At 38.0% G+C, this 20,355-nt stretch overlaps 3 protein-coding genes and 1 long non-coding RNA gene across 5 annotated transcripts; 1 reads left to right on the top strand and 3 right to left on the bottom strand.

Moving 5' to 3' along the window:
• Nucleotides 1-1,054: 1,054 nt before the first annotated feature.
• Nucleotides 1,055-5,153, top strand: LOC140783248 (protein YABBY 2-like). 2 transcript variants are annotated; one of them, XM_073130057.1, is made up of 7 exons: nucleotides 1,131-1,347; nucleotides 3,443-3,562; nucleotides 3,950-4,070; nucleotides 4,334-4,382; nucleotides 4,513-4,588; nucleotides 4,695-4,728; nucleotides 4,916-5,153. In XM_073130057.1, exons 1-6 carry the CDS (start codon nucleotides 1,258-1,260, stop codon nucleotides 4,725-4,727), a joined length of 489 nt encoding a protein of 162 aa, XP_072986158.1. In that variant the 5' UTR covers nucleotides 1,131-1,257; the 3' UTR covers nucleotide 4,728; nucleotides 4,916-5,153. The 2 variants fall into 2 exon arrangements, with proteins under 2 accessions (XP_072986157.1, XP_072986158.1); XM_073130056.1 differs by lacking the exon at nucleotides 4,695-4,728 and having other exon boundaries at nucleotides 1,055-1,347.
• Nucleotides 5,154-6,474: 1,321 nt separating this feature from the next.
• LOC140785002 (uncharacterized) lies at nucleotides 6,475-9,440 on the bottom strand. The gene is made up of 2 exons (XR_012108360.1): nucleotides 9,127-9,440; nucleotides 6,475-8,138 (listed from the first exon to the last, which is right to left on the bottom strand). It is a non-coding gene; the product is annotated as an uncharacterized lncRNA (long non-coding RNA).
• Nucleotides 9,441-10,128: 688 nt separating this feature from the next.
• Nucleotides 10,129-13,443, bottom strand: LOC140785001 (fasciclin-like arabinogalactan protein 16). Its single transcript, XM_073132676.1, has 2 exons — nucleotides 11,661-13,443; nucleotides 10,129-10,511 (listed from the first exon to the last, which is right to left on the bottom strand). Exons 1-2 carry the CDS (start codon nucleotides 13,081-13,083, stop codon nucleotides 10,438-10,440), a joined length of 1,497 nt encoding a protein of 498 aa, XP_072988777.1. The 5' UTR covers nucleotides 13,084-13,443; the 3' UTR covers nucleotides 10,129-10,437.
• Nucleotides 13,444-18,663: 5,220 nt separating this feature from the next.
• LOC140783376 (uncharacterized) lies at nucleotides 18,664-19,815 on the bottom strand. The gene is made up of 2 exons (XM_073130250.1): nucleotides 19,049-19,815; nucleotides 18,664-18,942 (listed from the first exon to the last, which is right to left on the bottom strand). Exon 1 carries the CDS (start codon nucleotides 19,582-19,584, stop codon nucleotides 19,069-19,071), a length of 516 nt encoding a protein of 171 aa, XP_072986351.1. The 5' UTR covers nucleotides 19,585-19,815; the 3' UTR covers nucleotides 18,664-18,942; nucleotides 19,049-19,068.
• Between the last annotated feature and the right edge of the window lie 540 nt (nucleotides 19,816-20,355).

The following is a 20,355-nucleotide window of genomic DNA, read 5'->3' as shown; positions in this document are numbered from 1 at the left end:
TTTGACCTATCTAATGACCAAAAAGATTATCTCAGGGTAAAAATAAGAGAAGAATTCATCTGTAGAACTGTTTAGATTCATATATATATATATGCAAACAGTCTTTCCGATTAGTCCATGTCAATCAGGAGCCTTTCACACTTAAGCCCATATCGATTGTCTTCTATCTCTTCATGGCCACCAGCTCTTGGATGCCATTAATTAAGACAAGCAATGCAAAGCAATTCTGAGCATTGCCGCAATTCCAAAACTGGTAATCGATTTGATACATGATCACATTAGATTTCTACGCAATTTATTGTCCTTTTGCTAAATATCCTATGAACCTGACAAGCTCCATGGCCCACCAAGGACTTTTACTTGCAATCTAATACCCGAGATTAAAAGTTTGAAGGAATTAATTTGCATATATATCTCGGTAATTTTAGCATAAATCTCATATTTATGTTAAAATAAAAGATATTCCAAGGGTACACACGCAAAAAAAATAAATAAAAAACTCTTTATTAGTTGTGTCATATTGATCATTTTAATTATTTAAACAATTTGTGAAGTGTTTTTTTTATTAGTTATCCATTTAATTTTTTTTATTAAGAAAAATATCAACGTAACTATCACATCATCAATTTAAAATGCTTTAGTGACTAGTTTATCTTTAATTTAGTAAAAGAAAAGGATAAAAATGATTACTTTACTATTTTCTATCAACAGATATGGGAGGGAGGTATTTGACTCGAGGGCCGACGTGTTCTTAGCTTAATAGAGAGTGGGGGGGGTTAATAACGAATCATGAGCTGCCAAGTAATTATGTATAAGCAACGTGTGTTACTACTACTACTATTAGAGAACGAATTTTTCTATAGTTTAGTCACAGGGGCAATTGTGTAAAATTAAGGGGTGAGAGCAGTAGACTGCCACCCACTCATTCTATCAATCATTACCCTTCCCACTTCCTCTCCTCCAATCCGAAAACCACTCATAATTACTTTTTGCAGTTTGCCCCCTCCAACTCCAGGTTATTTTTCTCCCACTACCCTTCTCGTACGTTCGTTCATCAAAGAACAAAACAAAACAAGAAAAGAGGAAAGCCCTCTCTCTCTCTCTCTCTCTCTCTCTCTCTCTCTCTCTCTCTCTCTCCACATCTTATGCATAAAACGATGGCGCTTGCCTTTTGCTAGAAGCCCATCTCTTGCTTCCGTTTTCTTTTTCTTTTTTTCTCTTCTCTTATATCCTCTTAAATATTTCCTTGGCTTCCTCATGCTCCAGAGCTCGGAAAAAATGTCGTCAAGTGTTGCATCTGATCACGTTTGCTACGTCCACTGCAACTTCTGCAACACCAACCTCGCGGTATAGATCGTATTTTATTCTTCTTCTTCTTCTTCTTCTCTTCCTCCTCTCTCTCTCTCTCTCTCTCTCTCTCTCTCTCTAAATCCCAAGTGGAGTTGTTGATTTTATTATTTATCTAAGTATCACATAGAAGAGTCAAGAGTGTAATCTTCGGAAGCTTCTTACGATGACAAAAGTTTGTTCTTTTTGTGTGGAGATTGAGACCTTGATAGCTTCTAAGTGATTTAATTAGTTCTTCATGTAGAAGTAGAAGATGAGATGCATATGGCTTCTTTGTAGGCAACTGCATGTCTACCTCTTTTAGGCTTTTAGCACAAATTATACGGGATTCTATAATAATTTTTTTTAACTTAAATTGTTCTAGGGATTTCATTTAAGGTATTAGATTTCCAAAGATAAGGTATAGACAATTATGTTTCTGTACCCTTAGTGAGCCCTTTTTATAGTGGCTTCAGAAGATCTGCTACATATGAGACTAAGGTTATAGAGCTCCATGTACTTGAGAAACTCTTGAAACCTAGCTATCTTATATATTCAAAAAAATAATTTCGTTAATCTTTAACTCTGGTTGTTTCAAAGACACGAGTAAGATACAAAATAAATATCTAAGTATCTTATAAGAGAAAGCAATTGGTAAAAAACTGCATTTTTTTCTTTTCATTTTTACAATTCGCTAGAAGGAAACTTAGCTTGTATCAATAATGGGGCTCACTTTTGTATGGCGGAGAGACGTATGGATCCATGAATTGAGAATTAATGATGTCTCTTCATTCATCATATGTGTAAATTCCCAAATTTTCAACATTTGATGTCATGTAACAAAATGTCATAAAAATGTATAGCTAAAGAAACTAGATTCTTGAGATCATGAGATCAACACATAACTAGTTTAGTTGGGACATGATCTAACACTCTTTCTTTGTTCATTGAAATACAATTATGATAGTTATTATTCATCTTTGATTTAAGAACAGCATGTAGGAGACTGAGTGCATTCCTGAAAATGGCCTTAAATGCTACATACGAATATTATTTCTCCTCCTATTCAACATTCTTAGAGCTTATCTAGTGTAATCGTGCCATAACTTCTCATTGCTTTTCTGTGACTGCTAAAGTTGTTCTCTCTCTCTCTACAATATATATATATATATATATATATATAATACTATGTTCCTTTTGGGAAATTACAATATATAATCCAAGGTACAGAGAGTGGGTCGGTTTGTCATGTCGTTTTCTTCTCTTTTATCTTGATGTTGGTAAAGCTTTTAGGTGCTTTTATTCACTTTGGAGAAGTCCAAGAGAGAGTACTGATCAGAAGGGTGCGGAAAGAAGAGGGAAGATGACATTCAGTGGTTTTTAACCCGAAGGAATTAATTGGCATCAAGGAGCTCGATCAGATCCTTACTATACTTTTTCAAATTGCTTTCTCACTTTTATGTTAAGGTTAGAGTACCCTTCACAGCTCTGATGATGGGTCTCCTCTTTGTTCTGGGTCTTGGAGTGAGTGCTTAAGCTTTTGCATGCACACCTCTTCCTTTTGCAGAGATAGAGAGGCTACAGCTCCTCCAGGTTTTGAACGCATAAAAGCAAACATTTGGAAAAGTTATTCCATTTCAGATGTGATAGATGCGATAGATCATAGAATAGAAAGAGAGCATGCAATATAAGAGAAATATTTGTGCCCTATTTCTTAATCGATCAGTTGTTGCTTCATTTTTTTAACTCCAACTTTTCAATATTGATTTTTTTTCGTCTTCCTCCTCTTCTTCTTCTTTGTTTTAGTATCTCCTTTGGTTGTTCTTTAGTCCTCCTTTCTCTGTTCCTCCTTATAGTACCGCCATGGGTAATAATACTACATTCATGGATATCTGAGCTCTTGAAACTAATTGGTAACACCTCTTACAAAGATTTGATCAACTTTAAGTATCATGTTATGCTTGGGTGTACTTAATTCCTTAGAGTAGCTGTTGTAAGAGCAGTGTTAGTCATTTAAGCTTTCTTTTTTTTATCTTTTCTAAAGATGAACTTATTATTTGACATATATATTTTATTCATTCCACAAAATACTAACGGAGCCTTCTTTATGATTCAGGTTAGTGTCCCAAGCCACAGTTTACTAAACATCGTAACTGTTCGATGCGGGCATTGTGCTAATCTGTTGCCTGTCAATATGGGAGGTTTGCTTCAAACACTCCCACCTCAAGATCTTCAGGTTGAAAATCTCCTTTCTATCCGGATATAAAGTTGTGGAATTATTTTTACAGGATGATTTGATTTAATAATAAAGAAGAAACTAAGATTGTTTCTCTCTCATTTCTTCCTCCTTTTGTTCACTGTACTTCTTCTACTGTTTTACTATATTCTACGAGTCTACAGTACTCCTCTCTCCTAGAAAATTGAAAAGAACTACTTTAAAAGAAATACATTTGTAAACCAATTATACTACAAGTATTTAGAGTTTTTTTTTTCCTAATGTTATGAGGAAAAAGTTCTATAAATCAATCCTCTCTCTAAAGTTTAAATGTACCACTACTACGACCTACATGTGGAGTATTTAAAGACATGGTTATTGTTTCTTTGGTGGTGGGAGAATATGCAGGTGGATAACATTGGATCCCATGATACTCGAGTAGAGAGTGGATCATCTTCCAAATGTAATAGGACACGGCCAATAGTGTACTCGTCTCAAAGCAATCAACAGCAAATGCTACCCATTCGCTGTAAGCCTTTTTTATGTTTTGTTCTCGTCTGACTTCAAATATTATTAGTGCATAGCATTCTAGATTTTTTGAACAACAACAAACACAATCTCTTAACTTTGGTTTAAAGATGTGAACTTCCCTGCATACATCTCAAGAAGGATTTTTTTTTCCTAATTAATTTGAATGCAAGAAATACTGACAAATATATACTAAAGCAAGCTTGGAAATCTTTAGTTATATAATTTGTCTTGATGGTTTAGCTAATGCTTTTCCTTAACCAGCCATCCAGAAGAGACAGCGTGTTCCATCTGCTTATAATAGATTTATCAAGTGAGCTTTCCAAATCAATCCTTGTTAATTTTGTGTAATACTTCTTGTAAGGTTTATATATCATGATTTTGTAAAAGTCATTATGAAACCATGTAAGGATGCAGGATTGATTTAATTGTTCTTTTCATAGGGAGGAGATACAAAGGATAAAGGCTAAAAATCCTGAGATTAGCCACAAGGAAGCTTTCAGCGCCGCAGCAAAGAATGTAAGTAAATAAATGCCTTTGGGCTGATCAATGGAGATAAATTATCTTTGATTAATTTAAGGTAGTAATTATTTATCATCATACCTGACTAATGGATATATTACAGGCCAAAATTATCTCACTGTCTAGCAAGTTATGATGTAAGGAAAAAATCATGAGTATGCCATGTTCCTTAAAAATAATTTCCCTTATATATATATATATATATCTGAATATCTTCAAATATTTGCCCTTTGCATGCCTTTTATAGCTCCATTTATAGTTATTTCTTGGCCTCATTTTCTATTTAGATTGTTAAGAATTGCAGAATTGCTTGCTTATATGCAGTGGGCCCATTTTCCGCACATCCATTTCGGGCTAACGGTCGACGGTAATAAGCAACGGAAGCTGGACGATACAATTTCTGCGACAGGGCTGCAAAAATCTCAGCGTTTCTATTGATATGATGTATATTATGAGTAGTTGCTATCTTATCTGTTGGTTGAACTTGTGACAAATAAGTTAAATTTGTAATGTCCTAATTTCAATAACTATCTATCCATGTTCTTTGTTTTGAGATCTTTAATTAATTCGTGAAGAAAAAGGTGATCTTTTGTCACAAAGGATGAACAATCACCTTGACATACATTACATTAGATAGGTTAACTTGTAAAAAAATTTAACTAATTTTCTTCTGTCGTGTAATTAATAATAGCTAGATGTTTGCCATCAATCCAATTGGTCCTCAGAAAAAAGCCGTGAGAAAGGGAGGCAGTTCTTAGGGTTCATTATTTTTCTCCGCAAAAGAAATTAATGAACATATATTGCAAGCAGAACTATTCCTTTTACTTGCAAGTTGGAAATAAAACCATGCCATGCATGTAGACTCATTAATATCAATCTAGATGTGCTCTCAGATATGGTGTAGAAGTCTGAGATCTACTAAAAGAATGATCAAGCTGCACGAGAGATGATGAATAGAATTATAAAATATTATCAATCAAAAACTGCGTACATTATCATCTATCATTATGAAAGGTTTCAGTTAATGTTCTATAGAAGTTTGTATATTATTAATAACATTATCAAGTTTCTATTTGTATTAACATACGAGAAGATAATCGTTTCTAGGTTGCGTGTGAAAGAGAGAGAAAAAGAGAGAGTTATGGGATGTTAAAATAATGAAGTGTCTCATTCAACAGTACTGTCTCAGAATGAGATACTGGCAGTCACTAAACTCCAAACATCGTTTTGTTAACATTTTCTTTGTATTTTTTCCTTGAATATTCTCTGCCTTTACCCACTAAGTAAAGATGCCAAAAGAGAGGGCCAAAAATAACTTTGCAAACTTTGCATCACTCAGACAAATCACCAGTCAAAGTTTAGATGCCACAAAGATTTTGCATGGACCCACCCCTTCAGATATGAATTATGACAGACTCCACCAAATTATGGACCATCTAGTGAATTATACTTGAAATCAGACAGATTGCCAAGCTTGGGTTTACCCTACCTGATTAAAATTAAGTGTAATTCTTTTTATTCCTAGAGAGAAAACGTGCCAACGAGGGCGAGATTTGCAATATTAAGTAACCCAAGGGTGTGGATGCAAAAAGAAACGGGCATCTTTCTTCTAGTGCGAACTGCGAGGTATCATCCAATTGGATCGATAAGATTTATCATGAGATAAAGCCAAAAGGCCAGCCAAAAGTTGGACAAGGAATAAGTCCTCGAGGCATATACTATATACATGTATAACTTATATTTTGAACACCACTATATATATATATATATATATATATATAAGGTAGCATAATTCTGCATTATGTGCATAAAAATGTACATACTAAGGTTGATATGTAATATAACAGCAGACACTAGTAATTAAGAAGCAAAGTGATGGCATGTACCACAAAATTCATAGGCAGGAGAAAATCTTATTTGGTAAACTATACATTATTCCATGTCACAATAACTTGAGGAGCTAAAGCCACCGGTAACATAAAAGCTGGTTCCATGGCAACCACCCAAAGTACGAGAAATGTAAGGACCAAAACTATACATTATTCCATGTTACAATAACTTGAGGAGCTAAAGCCACCAGTAACATAAAAGCTGGTTCCATGGCAACCACCAAAAGTAAGAGAAATGTAAGGACCAATTACTAACATCTTATTGCCAATAGGGGCAATTTTGCCTAATTTGAGCACATTGGTGGAAAAAAAATCCGCTTCTCTCTTGACTTCTTATAATAGGCTACGAGAGGATGATCGAGAATTCTTGAGGCAGTGCATCCTATTTTGCTATTTCTTTCCACGTTGGTTATCTCGTTTATCTTCAACAATTCTTTGACGCATAGAAGAAGAGCTTGAATTAAAAGGCTTGGAACCCATAAAGGCCACTGATGGTGCAAGAGCAGACTTGAGTGCCTATCATGCTTGAGCATAGAGTTGGCACTACTGGAGCAATCGAGCTGCTTTCCATGTTTAAAATTGCTGCACTAATGTCAGCGCTTGAACATGTCGAGAGGTAATCAGAACTGATGTACTGTTGATAGTGTTATAAAAATGCAGGTGTTCTAGTGCACTGACAGGTTTTCCTTCAAGTTATGTAGCCCCTGATTTATGTAAATGGTGCAGAAGCTGAAATGCAGGAAGACATCCTGGTACTAGATTCAAAATGAAAAGAAGGAACACTGGAAACTGGTGGATCAGCAGATGAGATCCGCAAAGTGCTGGTAATGCTGAAGGTCACTGTGATAGTGGAGAATTTTTGGTGGTAGGAACTGCAAGTGTTGGTGAAGATTAATGCACCAAGTCATTGCTTAAGCATGGAGAGGCAGAAGCACCAAAAGACGAAGCAGAAAAGCAAATTGATGCTGAACTATCACATGATGGTACTGCCATAGTAGTGATTGCAGGTGCCCGAGAATGAATTATAGGAGCAGGCACAACAGAGAAGGTAAAAACAGCACTTTCATCAGCAAGAATAGGCCCAACCAAAGATATATTGTCATCCTCACTTGTCAAACTTAAATTTTAGTAAGGCATGCTTTTGGATGAAGAAAACTAAGCCCTCTCTGCAGTTGCTATTTCGGAACACCGATCCTTGTGCTCTGAAATCTTTAGAACAACTTAATTCATTTTTCAAAGCCCCCTTCAAACTATCATTATACTCCAGATCCAGTGAGTCCTTGGGAAATTAGACTTTGTTTCGGATAGTTTCTCCTTTGATGAAAACACTAGTTTATCAAGCTGGTTCTGTACTTTCATGGCCATCCCAGTTAGACTCAGGTGGAGCAATACAATTACATATTCTACTATCTCTGGTTCTGTTCTTTATGCCCGTGTGTAGAACTTTGAGATTGAGAAGAATGGATGATGCATGATGTTCGGCAACACCTTCATCAATTCTGCCTGGATGATTAGAAAGGAGATATCTATAATGAGTTGGGTGTCTTTCAATCAAAGGAGAGATCATATTTCTGTTTGTATTTCTGTGTGTAGGACCTAAAGATCCAATTTCACTATCCATAACACAACTTTGTCATTTGAGGACCTGCAAGAGAATACTAAAAGGGGATCCAATCATACAGGAAAATCTAATAGAGACAACAACAAAAAATATCGAGAATGATAGTGATAAAAGGAATCATCTTCTCCTATAGTTGCATAAATGAACTGAGAATTGATAATGGCTAGTTGTTTTTGGCTATTGCTCAGCGCGACAAATATCGAATGTTTATTTACAAATTTTGGTATATGGGGATAAAAACAAAGAGCTAACAAACATTTATCATAAATCCATTTACAACAACCCTACTAGACAGTCAAGATTGCAACGACTCAACACCCCCAATGAGTTACATTTGTCACAACCTAACTAGTCGTTGATGAACGCTCATACTAAAAGAGAGAAGATTTGATGTACATCACTATCAAATTGAAAAGCTACATGCATCCGATTTTGATGGACATTAAAAAACATTTTCGGGAGAAAATTAAAATATCAAATTGAAAGAGTACATGCATAATTATGCATGGAGAAAATTCTTCAGATTTTCAACAACACTTTGGAGCATTAAATTTAGAAGGAAGCTGACCCGAATTTCACATGGGTTGTTATCAAGAACATAACCTACAATTGTTTCAGCAAAGAGATGCAATCCATGCTGTTCCAATTACAGATTCCAAGTAGACAGTTAACCACTAGTTGGTTGATCTGAGAGTTCCAGAAAGATATAAAACATCATGAAAAATAACGAAAAGGTAAGAAATTATATATTCAATGCTCGGAACCATGCAGATACTTCATCAAGATTGCTAATTTAATCAAAATATAACAATTACTAACTCAACCAACAAGTATACGTCTTCTAAGTTGAATCAAGAACGCTTCGAGCAAGCAGCAATAAACAGAACACCTTTATCGCACATATTAATCAAAGACTACTTTGAACATATAAAAATCGATCACATCGCCAATCGTGTAAGATCACTACAACGAAGCCAAATTCACTCAAACCCTAAACCAACAAATAAATAATTAGTTAACCCAACCTTGAGGTGGTGGCGGCGCGAGAATCCAATTCCTAAAGACGAAGGAGAAGATTTCGGATGCGGCACTGGTGATCTTTCCGCCGACGCCTCCCTCGTAGAGCCGCGTATCCATGGAAGGTAATGAGCGAGATGGAAGAGAGCGAGAGAGGGAAAGGCGGGCGGGAGGGAACCAAGAATTAACTCTTGAGACGGGTATATTTATACGTAATGTGATCAAGGTCTAGGAGCTTACGGTGTACGAAATTTGTAGACGGGTACATCGTGATCCAAACCCGATACTGTTGATAGGCAGATCCGGTTGGATTGGGATTCTGTGCAGGCGGCCGATTGTTTTGGTTCGTAATATGCATCAACGCATCGACTGTGTGAATATTGATAATTTCTTATCCGACACAAATCTAAATATTTTTAAACAGATATGAGTTTGATATAATTGAGTCTGAGTTAGAATATGAACTCATTCATATTCATCAATTGTAACTTTCTAAATAAATAAATTATGTTTGTGTTTTAGCATTCTAACAAACTTAACAAGTGAGTCTGTGTTCGTGTTGACCTAAATTTGGTCCTGCCAGAATCTACCCGGCGGCCACGCTTAGCTGTCTCTTGTCCAAAAGAAAGCTGTCTCTGAACTGGGCATGCTATGTCTTTGTCGACCACCTGGCACTGGATTCACAAACAAGGGCCAAGGGACTGTATTATTTTTCCCATTTCATACAAACCAATGCCTGTAGTGGATCCACATTGCACTACAGGCCAGCTCTGTCCGATTTGGTGATGTCCTCACGTCCAGTCGCCATCAAACAAGCACAAAGCTCAATAATTGGTTGCTACGCAAGACTTAATAAATACTTATTAATATACATACATATTAACATATGTAATAGTCTATTATTATTACATTCCTTTTCTATTTGGTAGTTCATGCATCGGGATCAAAGCCTACTTCTTTCAAACATCGAATGAGACCCAACGATCCAGTAGAAAGGAGAGTATGACATATAAATTTAACATGAAAGAATATATTGCGAATTGTTTTCCAATATCAAAATAAAATTGTGGAAGACAGACAGATCGAACAACAAAAACATTTCGCTATACACGACCATGCATACAAACATCAGGCAGGCTCCGGTATGAACAATTTTAGCATACAACACACTCTTTTTTTTTTTTTTGGTTCTTTTTTCTTTTTTGACCCTCTACCCCCCTCTCTTTATTATTAAGTAATTAACTAAGGAATTCTTCTGGGGGGTAGGAAATTTTGTCGCCAATTTGGTCTACCATTTTCTGTGTATTTGCGCAATTATCCTATTGGCACGTAGTGAAACGAGAACGCTGACCAAGGGTGCCTAACACGTTGCACGTAGCTTCCATTAATTTCCCTGCATCATTTAAAAAACAAAAGAAAGAAAGAAAGACGTAGTAGTTAGTAGTCAAAACAATTGGAATGGTTCTAAAACTTTGGTAGAAAAATAAACATAATGTTTCTTGAGCAACATCTTTGGCATTATTCTTTTCACATGACATATGGAGACGATGACATGTTGCCTTCCTGACAGCTAAAAGTCACCAGCAAATTAAAGTGTGCGAAAGAGAAAATAATAAGGTGTATAATATTTAAAATTAAAAAGAAAAAGACCCCCCACCATACACCACACCGACAGGGCTAGGCTAGCCGGCAAGCACAAGTTATTTTTGTACCAACTTCTGTGTACGCATATTTAACTCACCAACTACTTACCAAGTCCTGGTTGGAAACGCCCTTTACGGCGTTTGCACGTATACCCCTCTCAGGAGTCAAGACCTTATTCTCATATTTATCATTAAAGACCGTATCCCTTCTAAAATTCTCTTAAGCTCATATAAACTCTTAAAATATTATATATCTATAACAATCTCAGGATGTCGATGTAAATATCAAAGGATTTAAGGAAATATTGGAGAAGTATTTCCCAACCTAAGAGCAAATCAGCAAAATATGAAGAATATCTTCTAAGAAGTTCCTAAATCATCAATAAAATATTGGCGTATATTCAGCTAAAATTCATACTATGAAAAAAAAAAATGCATGACAAAAATTAATAAAAGAAAAGGTAAAAGAGAGTACGACTTTCCCACCAACAAGCCCACCGACAAGTCGAGTGGGCAAGCATATGCTTTTCAACTACGAGGCTACGAGCCCACATAATAAAACTCAACAAAGTACTCGCCAAAAAAAGAGATTATAAATTTATGACAACCCGTGGGGGACTACAGTTGGATCTAGTAGTTAAAATTTATTTACCACCTACATTTCATATTATATTTGCAAATTACGCCTCTAAGCCTTCAGTAATATATTTTATGGACAGAAAATAAAAATTATAAAAGAAAATGAAAGTTATGGCCGGAATATCCGTGCTACTGCAGTCTGATCCCAAGCGGAGACGACTCAAAGATCCCCAAATCGAACCACATTTTAAGGAATTAAACAATTAACGAGAAATTTCACCAAATTAGAGAGAAAGGGAAAGTAAATGGCAACCACTGACCTCTCCTGAGCTTGGATTTAGCAACCGGCGGCTTCGTCACCGCCGGAGCGACGGCGGTGGCCGGAGTCACCTCCTCCGGCGGGAAAAGAACAGCATCGATCCCCTGCACCGAGATCCTCCCGTCGGTGTAGATGTCCGGATCGAAGAGGTAAGCTGACCCTTCTCCTTGCCCAAACTTGACCGATCCATCCGCCTCCCTCGCCACTACCTTGTGCGGCAACCGGAGCGTGTCGTACCTCACTTTCCCGAACCTCCTCACGGCGTTGTACATGCTCTCTTCCGTCTGGTACTCCGGGATCAAGTGGTAGTACACGATCTGCTCCGGCGCACCCGGCTCGCTGAGCTGATCCGTGGTCAATCTCGCCATGGCTTCGTCGTTTGGAGCGAGGACGGTGAGGACGTAGCCTTCGGAGACCAGCCTCCCCATCTCGGTGGCCAGGGAGGTGAGATTCACCAAGATGTCGGCGAGCTCGTTGTAGCCGCCGTAGAGGAGGAGAGTTTGGATGAAGTCCTTGACCTGGCTCTCGCCGTCGAAATAGTGCTTGCCGGATCCGGGACCTGGAGCCGGCGCCGGTGCGATGGAGGGGCCCGGGGCCATAGCATCGTAGATCGGGAGGACCGGAGGGGCTCCGGCGGGGACGGGTGGGGCGGGCTTCTTCAGGCGGTGGGTTCGCGGATCGACCTCCGGGGCTCCGGTGGGGAGCACGGCCGAGATAGCGGCGAGGCTCCTCCGGCGGTTGAAGTCCTCCTGGACGGATCTGGGAACGAGCAGGCGGTCGACGCCATGGATGACGCCATCTGGGCGTACGACGGCATCTGGGTGGACGATGGCGGCGTGGCCGACGCGGAGGTCAGAGGCGAGGTGGAGGAGGTCGCCGCCGGCGAGGGTGGGGTGTGGGAATGGGTCGGATTTGGGCCAGGAGGCGGATCCAATCCGGGAGGGGAGGACGTGGGAGAGGATTAGGGTTTGGAGGGCCTTGAGGTTGCGGGGCTCGAGGAGGAAGCGCTTGAACTCAGGGTCGAGGTCGCGCTCAAGGGCTTCATTGCGGGGGGCGAAGATGGTGACGTTGTGGCGTCCGACGGCGTCCTCTAGGGTTTGGAGGAGGAGGGCCTTCTCGACGAGCTCGGCGAGCTCCGTGTAGTGCGAATCTAGAAGCGCCACAAGGACGGAGTTGGAGTTGATACCTCCAGAGCCGGATCCAGCGCCACCACCTGCGGCCGCAAAGGATGACGGCAATGCGGCGGAGATCGCGAGGAGGTAGATGAAGAAGACGCCCGAATCCATGGCGTCGGCGCCAAGAAACCCTACAAAGCTTTCTCCTTTCTCCTTTCCCTTCTCTTTTGCTTTTGCTTTGGGTGGTGTAGAGTGGAGGAGGAGGAGGACTTGGGAGTGGGAATTAACTGCTCTTTGTTTTCTTTTCATGGATTTGTTGTTTATAAGCCAGCGGGGTACGCGGGGAGCGAGAACGTACACGTGGCGGTATGCCGATGCGTAAAGACAGGCTGGTGGTGGGGACCACGACCGTCGGTCGCAAGGCTTCCTGGCCAACCCAGCTCGCGGTCTCGTGATCTGCGAAGCGGCACGACTTAACGTGTGATCCAGGTATTTATTTCCAAATGACCTTTCTATTCTCACCAATTGCTAAATTTCCTATCAAGTAAGCATACAGCTGATCCACACGGTTAGGGTAGAACAGTAATTAGACATTTAAGCTACTGTACGCCCATTCACAAAGGTCGCCAAACTGCGAAGTAAAATCCACGCATCGGTAAATAACTCGCTTTGTACAACTATGCCCTCCACCGTCTACTAGAAATATAGAGCTGTTTAAGGGTAAGTGAGACATTTTACAGTCTCGAAGAGTGGACGCTGAGCTGTCTTTATGGCCTCTTGACTTGAACCTTTCCCTTTGTTTACCCTCGCTAATCCACTAATTTCCAGAGATAGAAGCACGCTGCAGAAGCACGTGGGTTGGGTAGAATAGTAACTTGGTCCGTAAGGTACGGTTACCCTTTCACCCTTGTCGCGATGCTTCGAAGTAAAACTCCGAAGTAGACCCGAGGCGAGCTCGGGCGGACAAAATTGCCCCTCCGCATGTAAACGAGAGGAGCGGTTGTTGAAGGGCATATTAGACATTTGAAGGAAATGAAAGATGAGCTGTCGTTGTAGCCTCTGACTTCCACCAGCACATTTCTTCCCTTTTGTTTTAACAAAATATCAACTTCTTCTTTTATTTCCAAGTGTTTTTTTTTATACCGAGAGGATTAGATAAATAAATTAAGGGAGAATTGTTTAAGTAGGAGGGCGACGTCTCGCCAGCCGGGAAATTGTTAGTCGCCATCAGGATGGAAGGAGGCGGGATCGGAGGGTTGGTATTAAATTAGGTCGGACGGCGTTGTTCTCGTTTGGTCTCGCGCTGCTCTAAGATTCGTGTGTGAAAGAAATCACGGAAAGGAACAGAGGAAGTGTGGTGGTGTCGGTGGCTTGGCGTTACGATTATGTATGGGGACACGAGGAATGGCACGGGAGAAGTACTCGCGGGGATTCCTTTATCATTCTATTTTAACTTTTTCAAATGAGGAGGGAAAGGAAATCGAAAGGGAGGAGTTTTTGTCCCTTCCCGCCATTTTAGAATTAAATATGACTGCTAACGATGTATTTGACCAGTTTGGTCTCCTTTGCAAAAGATTGTTATCGTTCTTAATTACTACATTTTTTTTCAAAGAAGAAAATATATTTATCTTCTCACAATTAGACCGAGTTTTAAAGTGTTTTTCTGAAAAAATATATATATTTTGCTTGTGGTATTTCTTTCCTTGGGTGGAGTTTTACATGTTCATTTTCCTCTCGATAATTATCCTGTTTCTTTCTTTTCTTTATTAAATAGTTAGCATGTTTTATATTTCTTTCGGATTGACAAGGGAGTCTTTGCAATGGGGAGTAGGCTAACTTAATTTTGTAAATTGAAAATTAAATGTTTCTTGGACTTTGTCTGACTAATAGACTCGGTGCGTGATGAGTAGTATTAGGTGGCATTTGGTTCGTGCACAAGAGATACTTGTTCATAAATTATGACTCCCTTAAATATGTTTTGCAACCAAACGCTCACTTATCTATATTTTGATCAAACCTTGTATAAAGTAAATATCTTGATAAGTTATCCACAAAATCTTATCAGAAATAAAAGATGCGATAAAATTATACATATTTTTAAAGTAAAATTTTTAGTACAATTAATATACTTATTCATAATTAATAATCAAACATAATTTCTTGCATAAACTTATTCAAAGTAATCATTATATTTTACAACCAAATAATAAAATATGAGAAAAATTATAGAAGTACCTAATTTATACTAAAGAGATGCGTATACAGTTATCTTTAAAAAAATTTATGCACCAACAAAACGAGTTATTAGTTTTCATAAAATAATTTTTTTGTTAAAATTGTTTATTTTTTTCCTTGTTATGTTTTTTTATTTTGGCAACATGTGAAATATAAAATAATACCAATTGAGATTAAAAAAGCATAAAATAAATTTATATATTTTTTGTAAGATTTTTTTTAATAGTATCCCACAATGTCTGCGTTGCCATGATTTACTAATTGTTGTTATAAAACGAACAAGCATTTAAGTCTTTTTATATTAAAATTAATGTTAGTCAAACAGTAACATGTAAGCTAAATTAATAAAAGAGTTAGGTAATTGATACAAAGGAAAGTTGAAAGAGTAATTCTCAATCTAACCTAACCATAAGGGCATAAATGTTATTTTCTCTAGTCTTTTTGTGCTCTTAATAATGATTTTAATTTAATTAAGAGGTTCCAGTCTTTTTTAACTAATGCCACGACAAGGAATCTATTTTCATATTCAGTTCTCCACTCCACCGTTTACTATGACTTCTTGCATGTGAATACTATTAATTTTGTGACATTAAGTAATGTGCAAAATTGTATTATATCATGTCACAAGAAACACTTAAGCGACCATTTTTAACAATATTGGTTGCTTGTAGTCGATATATAATTAGCCCTTATTTCCCATGTTGTAGAGTCCTCACCATTTGATTATTGCACATTTATCCGAGTTGTGAAGCTTATGTGCACAAAATTCCTAAATGGATTAAAGTCGCAATATATATGAATGATTGTATATTTTTACTTTTATTATTAATAATATTCTATGGTATGGGTTTTTGTCCGGTCTTCCCATTTCTCTTTCATTGTTTTAAAAGTATTATGAATTAGATTTAATCTAGAGAGAAAAAATATTTATACTCCTGTGTGACTTAGCCCTCTTATAATTTTAACATATATATGCAGGTGTTTTAAAACAAGATGATCAACTTATTATTTTTGTTTTACATCAATTAATCAGAAAATTGTTTTTTGTGAAACTTTTTGTCTTTTGATTTCTTTTGTATCAATCATATAAAAGTGCAAAATAGTCAACAAGTTTAATAATTTTAACAGAAAATTATTTCTACCTTTAGTTTTGTCAGTAATACTAATATTATCACATAGATTAGAATTATAAAAGAGTTAAAAAGACACAAATAAAAGTTTAGAAAAATACCTTAAAATTTGACCTAGCTCTATAAGGGGGTGGGTATACCTTAAATTTTTTCCAGAAGACATGAATCATTTTCCTACAGTAATTTTATTTATTTATTTATTTTGAAGAAGAAGAAATCTTTGATCTACTAATGAGACGAGGAAGAGTTGGAGCTTGGCTGGTTTTGTCCTCTACTTTAAGGAGAGTGAGTACCCATCCCTCAATCAGCAAGCTGGATTCCTAATGGAGCCCATGGTTGTCAATAATATCACTGGGGCACAGCAACTCCCAGTACTAACTCTCATATTTATTTAACCAAGGATAGAAGTGGGCATCTCACTATATATACATTTGATATCTCTTGCCATTTTTTTTATTTCCTTTGTCTGGCATCTCCTTTGCTTTGTTGAACAGTATTCTTTCATACCTGATTCCTTCTTTGTCTGGAGCTTGGTAAATCTCATTCATCAGTCATTCTCTTCCTCTTTTCTTTTCTTTTTCTTTTGTTGCCAACTCATTATCCCCTTTGCTTTCTAATACGAGAGAGATCAAGATTAATGAGGAAGTTAAATATAGATTCCAATGTTGGTGGACTATATGTTGTCCATAACAGTTCTACATTGCCATCAAGTACTATAATGAAACACCACATATCACACCTCCTTTATAATATTGTTTGCCTGCAGAATTTAGTGGTTGTAGTCGAGTTTTTGACCAAATTAGCCCTCTCCTGAACTTGTTTTTCAAAATAGACGGCTACTCAAATTTAATATTAAAAGAGATCTATTTTACTATAAATCTATTAGTATTTTATCAAAGAAAAAGAAGTGTTAACAAGTTCAATGTCTTCTCTTTATATACAAGGTGCTGGTTTCATCAGCATTTTATGTGTGGCAATAAAAAAAATATTAAGATAGGCTTAGTTAAATGTATCAGTATTTATCTGAAAGTTCTAAACAAATTAATGATAACTTTAGAATTTTACATACATAAATCGCTAATAAAATTAGTATTATCTTTTATTAATTTATAGATATAAATACTGAATTTATTAGTGTTTCTTTACATATATAAACGCTAATAAGATTAATATCTTGCTTTATTAATTTATAAATATAAATATTGAATTTATTAAAATTTCTATCGAAAAGTGACACAGATTTTTTTTTTTGTATTAAGTTTAGAGGGCAATCAATTTCGATAAAATTAATTTAAGAAAAGGGCTAATTTGATATATATATATTTTTTTAAAAATCGTTGTAGTCTTGTAGAAACAGTTTAAGAATGTTTTACTTAGTAATAGAAATTTCAGTACAGCCAGAGTAGACTGACTATTCCAATGGAATTTGGAAATTTTATTCAGAGTAAGATTTGAAACTGTAACATATATTTATGCCCGGTATCGACGGAGAAAATAGGATAGTGGAGAAGAGAAAGCTAGACAAAAAAAGAAAAGAAAGGCATTTTTTCTTACTTGAATAAAAATTTTAGGAAGAATGGAGAGGTAAAAAAATGGCCTCAAAATATTAAGAGAAAGGAGGAGAGGAATAGAACAACTAAATTTTCTCTCTCTTTCCTTCTCTGGAAAGAGGTATATATTAACTTTAGGCTCTTTATTCTTATAAATCAATTAAGATTATGATCTCTTATTTGGATTGATATTCTGTATTTTTTGTTATGTCACATACTGTTGTATCAAGATGTGAAGTATTGTGTCAGTCATCATTTTACTCTCCCGCTCTTTTGTGCTTAGAGTCTTTTCGCAAAAAATAAGTGATATTTTTTTTCGTATCGATTCTTTTCTCTTGTTTTCTCCATTCAGGATTTATTTTTTACAAGGTTCCAACAGGAATCTCAGAGAGAGCCAGATCTGAGAGAATCTGGCTGTCAATATTGGGCCTAAATAAATCTAAAGCTCAAATTAGGAGCGAGTGGGCCTTGAATTCAAGAGATGGACCCAAATTACTAGATTGATTTTATTGGGCTCGTCCCAAATTGCACCCACTGCTGAGGTAAGAGATAGCACGAGCTTCTCAGTTTCGAGAGTTTTAATCTTTGGATTTGATCACTGAGGCCATTAGCTATTGGCTAAGACAAAAAGAGCTAGCTCTTACCAAAATCTATTATTGAATAATTAAAAGTAACGATAACGTTTAAAAATTCATCAAAAAGTTATGAAATTTAGTTATTAGAAAATAAAATAGAAGTAAGTTGAGAAGACGAACTATAACAGCATATAACTTACGAGTGGCGACCACCCACACTCTATCTCTGTCACCAACCAAAATGTTCTCATACTATGATTAGCTTAATTAATCATTTAACCTTCTATTTCTAAATAGTTCTTGGCCGCCAATTTTTCAATTTAATCAATTGCCAATGGCCAGAACTTTCGAGTTTCGAGGCTAGTTGATTTGATAATTAACAATCTTATAATAGTAAAGTAACGCAAATTAAGATGGAGAAAGCTTAGCTACTATCCCCATAAAACTTTATTATACTGTAATCATACATCATCAATCACCACCCCTATAGCTCAAATGATTTTATTATTAACCAATTCATTAGACGACCAACCTGATGTGGTCTCAACTTGGAAGAGCAATCAAACCGAACATTTCGATTTAATTATATAAGCTTATGATCTCATCCAAATCGATAGCACCGTAAAGAAAGATCTTTTTCATTATCTAGACTCCACTTCTCCCCAGTCTTTCTCCCCACTGTACAACGAAAGAAGAAGACATCACAAGAATAGCACTCGGTTGGTGTCCGAGAAAACGGAACGTTAACGGAGAAGGGAAATGGAAAGAGGAAAGAAACCGTTACCGATGTCGTTACTGTTACGGTTACCGTTCATCTTCTCTTTGAGAAGGACTTCTCCAGAAACCGGCCCCGGTAAACCGAGCCCACATCTCCTTCTCTAACTTGGCCGCGTCGTCCTCCGGCGACGGCAGCGATGGCGCCGCTGCCACCACCACGGCCCCGTTGAGCCGGATGCCGTCCTCCTCCACGTCCTCGTCCATTTCCCTCGTCGTCTTCTTGACAGCGGTCGCCTTCGCCTTCGCCTTCGCCTTCCTCCTATTCCTCGCCCTGATCGCGCGGCGACAGAGCCCCGCCGGTAGCCTCACCACGGCGAGCACGACCAGGTCCACCACCGCGCATGGGAAGCAGCAACACACCGCGGCGCACTCCGCCGCCGTCCCGCCGGCCACCTCCGCCCACCGCCGGCGCGCTGGCTTCTTCAGGATCACCGGCTGCCGACGGATAGGCATCGGGGAGAGAGCCGGGGAAAGCGCCACAGCCTCAGGGGTGGGAGGAGGCGGCGGCGGGGTCGCGCCACGGCGGGACTTCGTGCGCCGCATCGGTTCAAGGCGGGGGTCCCATCGCCGAGGGGATTCTAGAAGGTTCTAGAGGCGATGGGGATTAGAAGGATTAGGGTTGCGAGTTTGTTGGCGGAGTGGACGATCGACCCCCCTCTTTGGGGAATTGGGAACGAATGAGGGAAGAGGAGAAGGCGAAACCGAAACCGAAACCGAGTCGGGATTCTCACGAACGAACGAACGAACGAACGGAGGAGATTATATGTAGGCTTTGGCGGTTTTGCCCACATACTCCTCTTATACAAACAAAAATCCTCCCTTTTTTTACATAAATCACCCTTCTAAACTTCATATTTCTATGCATCTCCTTGAAACTGCTTGTTTTTGTTATTGATACCTCTCAAAATTTTTCCCCCCTTCAGTTAGGAGATGATCTAAATCTTTTGACAAAATTTATAATTATATTTTAGCATTATGTAGCTTTCAGAAAGTTAAAGCAATGGTTTTATTTGATTCTTGAGGATGTTATCTGCAATAAGAGAATCTTAAGGAACATATATGCAAAAGAAACCATTTAGATCCGTGTACTTTATCCTGCAATCGTGGACGTGATCTAGTGGAGCGCCGTCGTCAGATGCACGAAGTCGGTCGGGATTGACGGAATATTTGAAACCCGTCAACGTTGATGAGTCCGGTCGAGTCTAGTAGGATGTGATGCGTAACCTGGACCGACCCCACAAAGGATATTCCATATGCATCAACACGTGTCGAAGGCACGTGAATCTCGCCTCGCTTTAACGGATCCGTCTATCT

This window comes from Typha latifolia, chromosome 3 (assembly GCF_019914945.1).
Source record: "Typha latifolia isolate L0001 chromosome 3, TyphaL0001v2, whole genome shotgun sequence".
NCBI classification, from domain to species: domain Eukaryota; kingdom Viridiplantae; phylum Streptophyta; class Magnoliopsida; order Poales; family Typhaceae; genus Typha; species Typha latifolia.
Note: the sequence above shows the minus strand (reverse complement) of the source record. Positions and strands in the feature narration are given on the sequence as shown.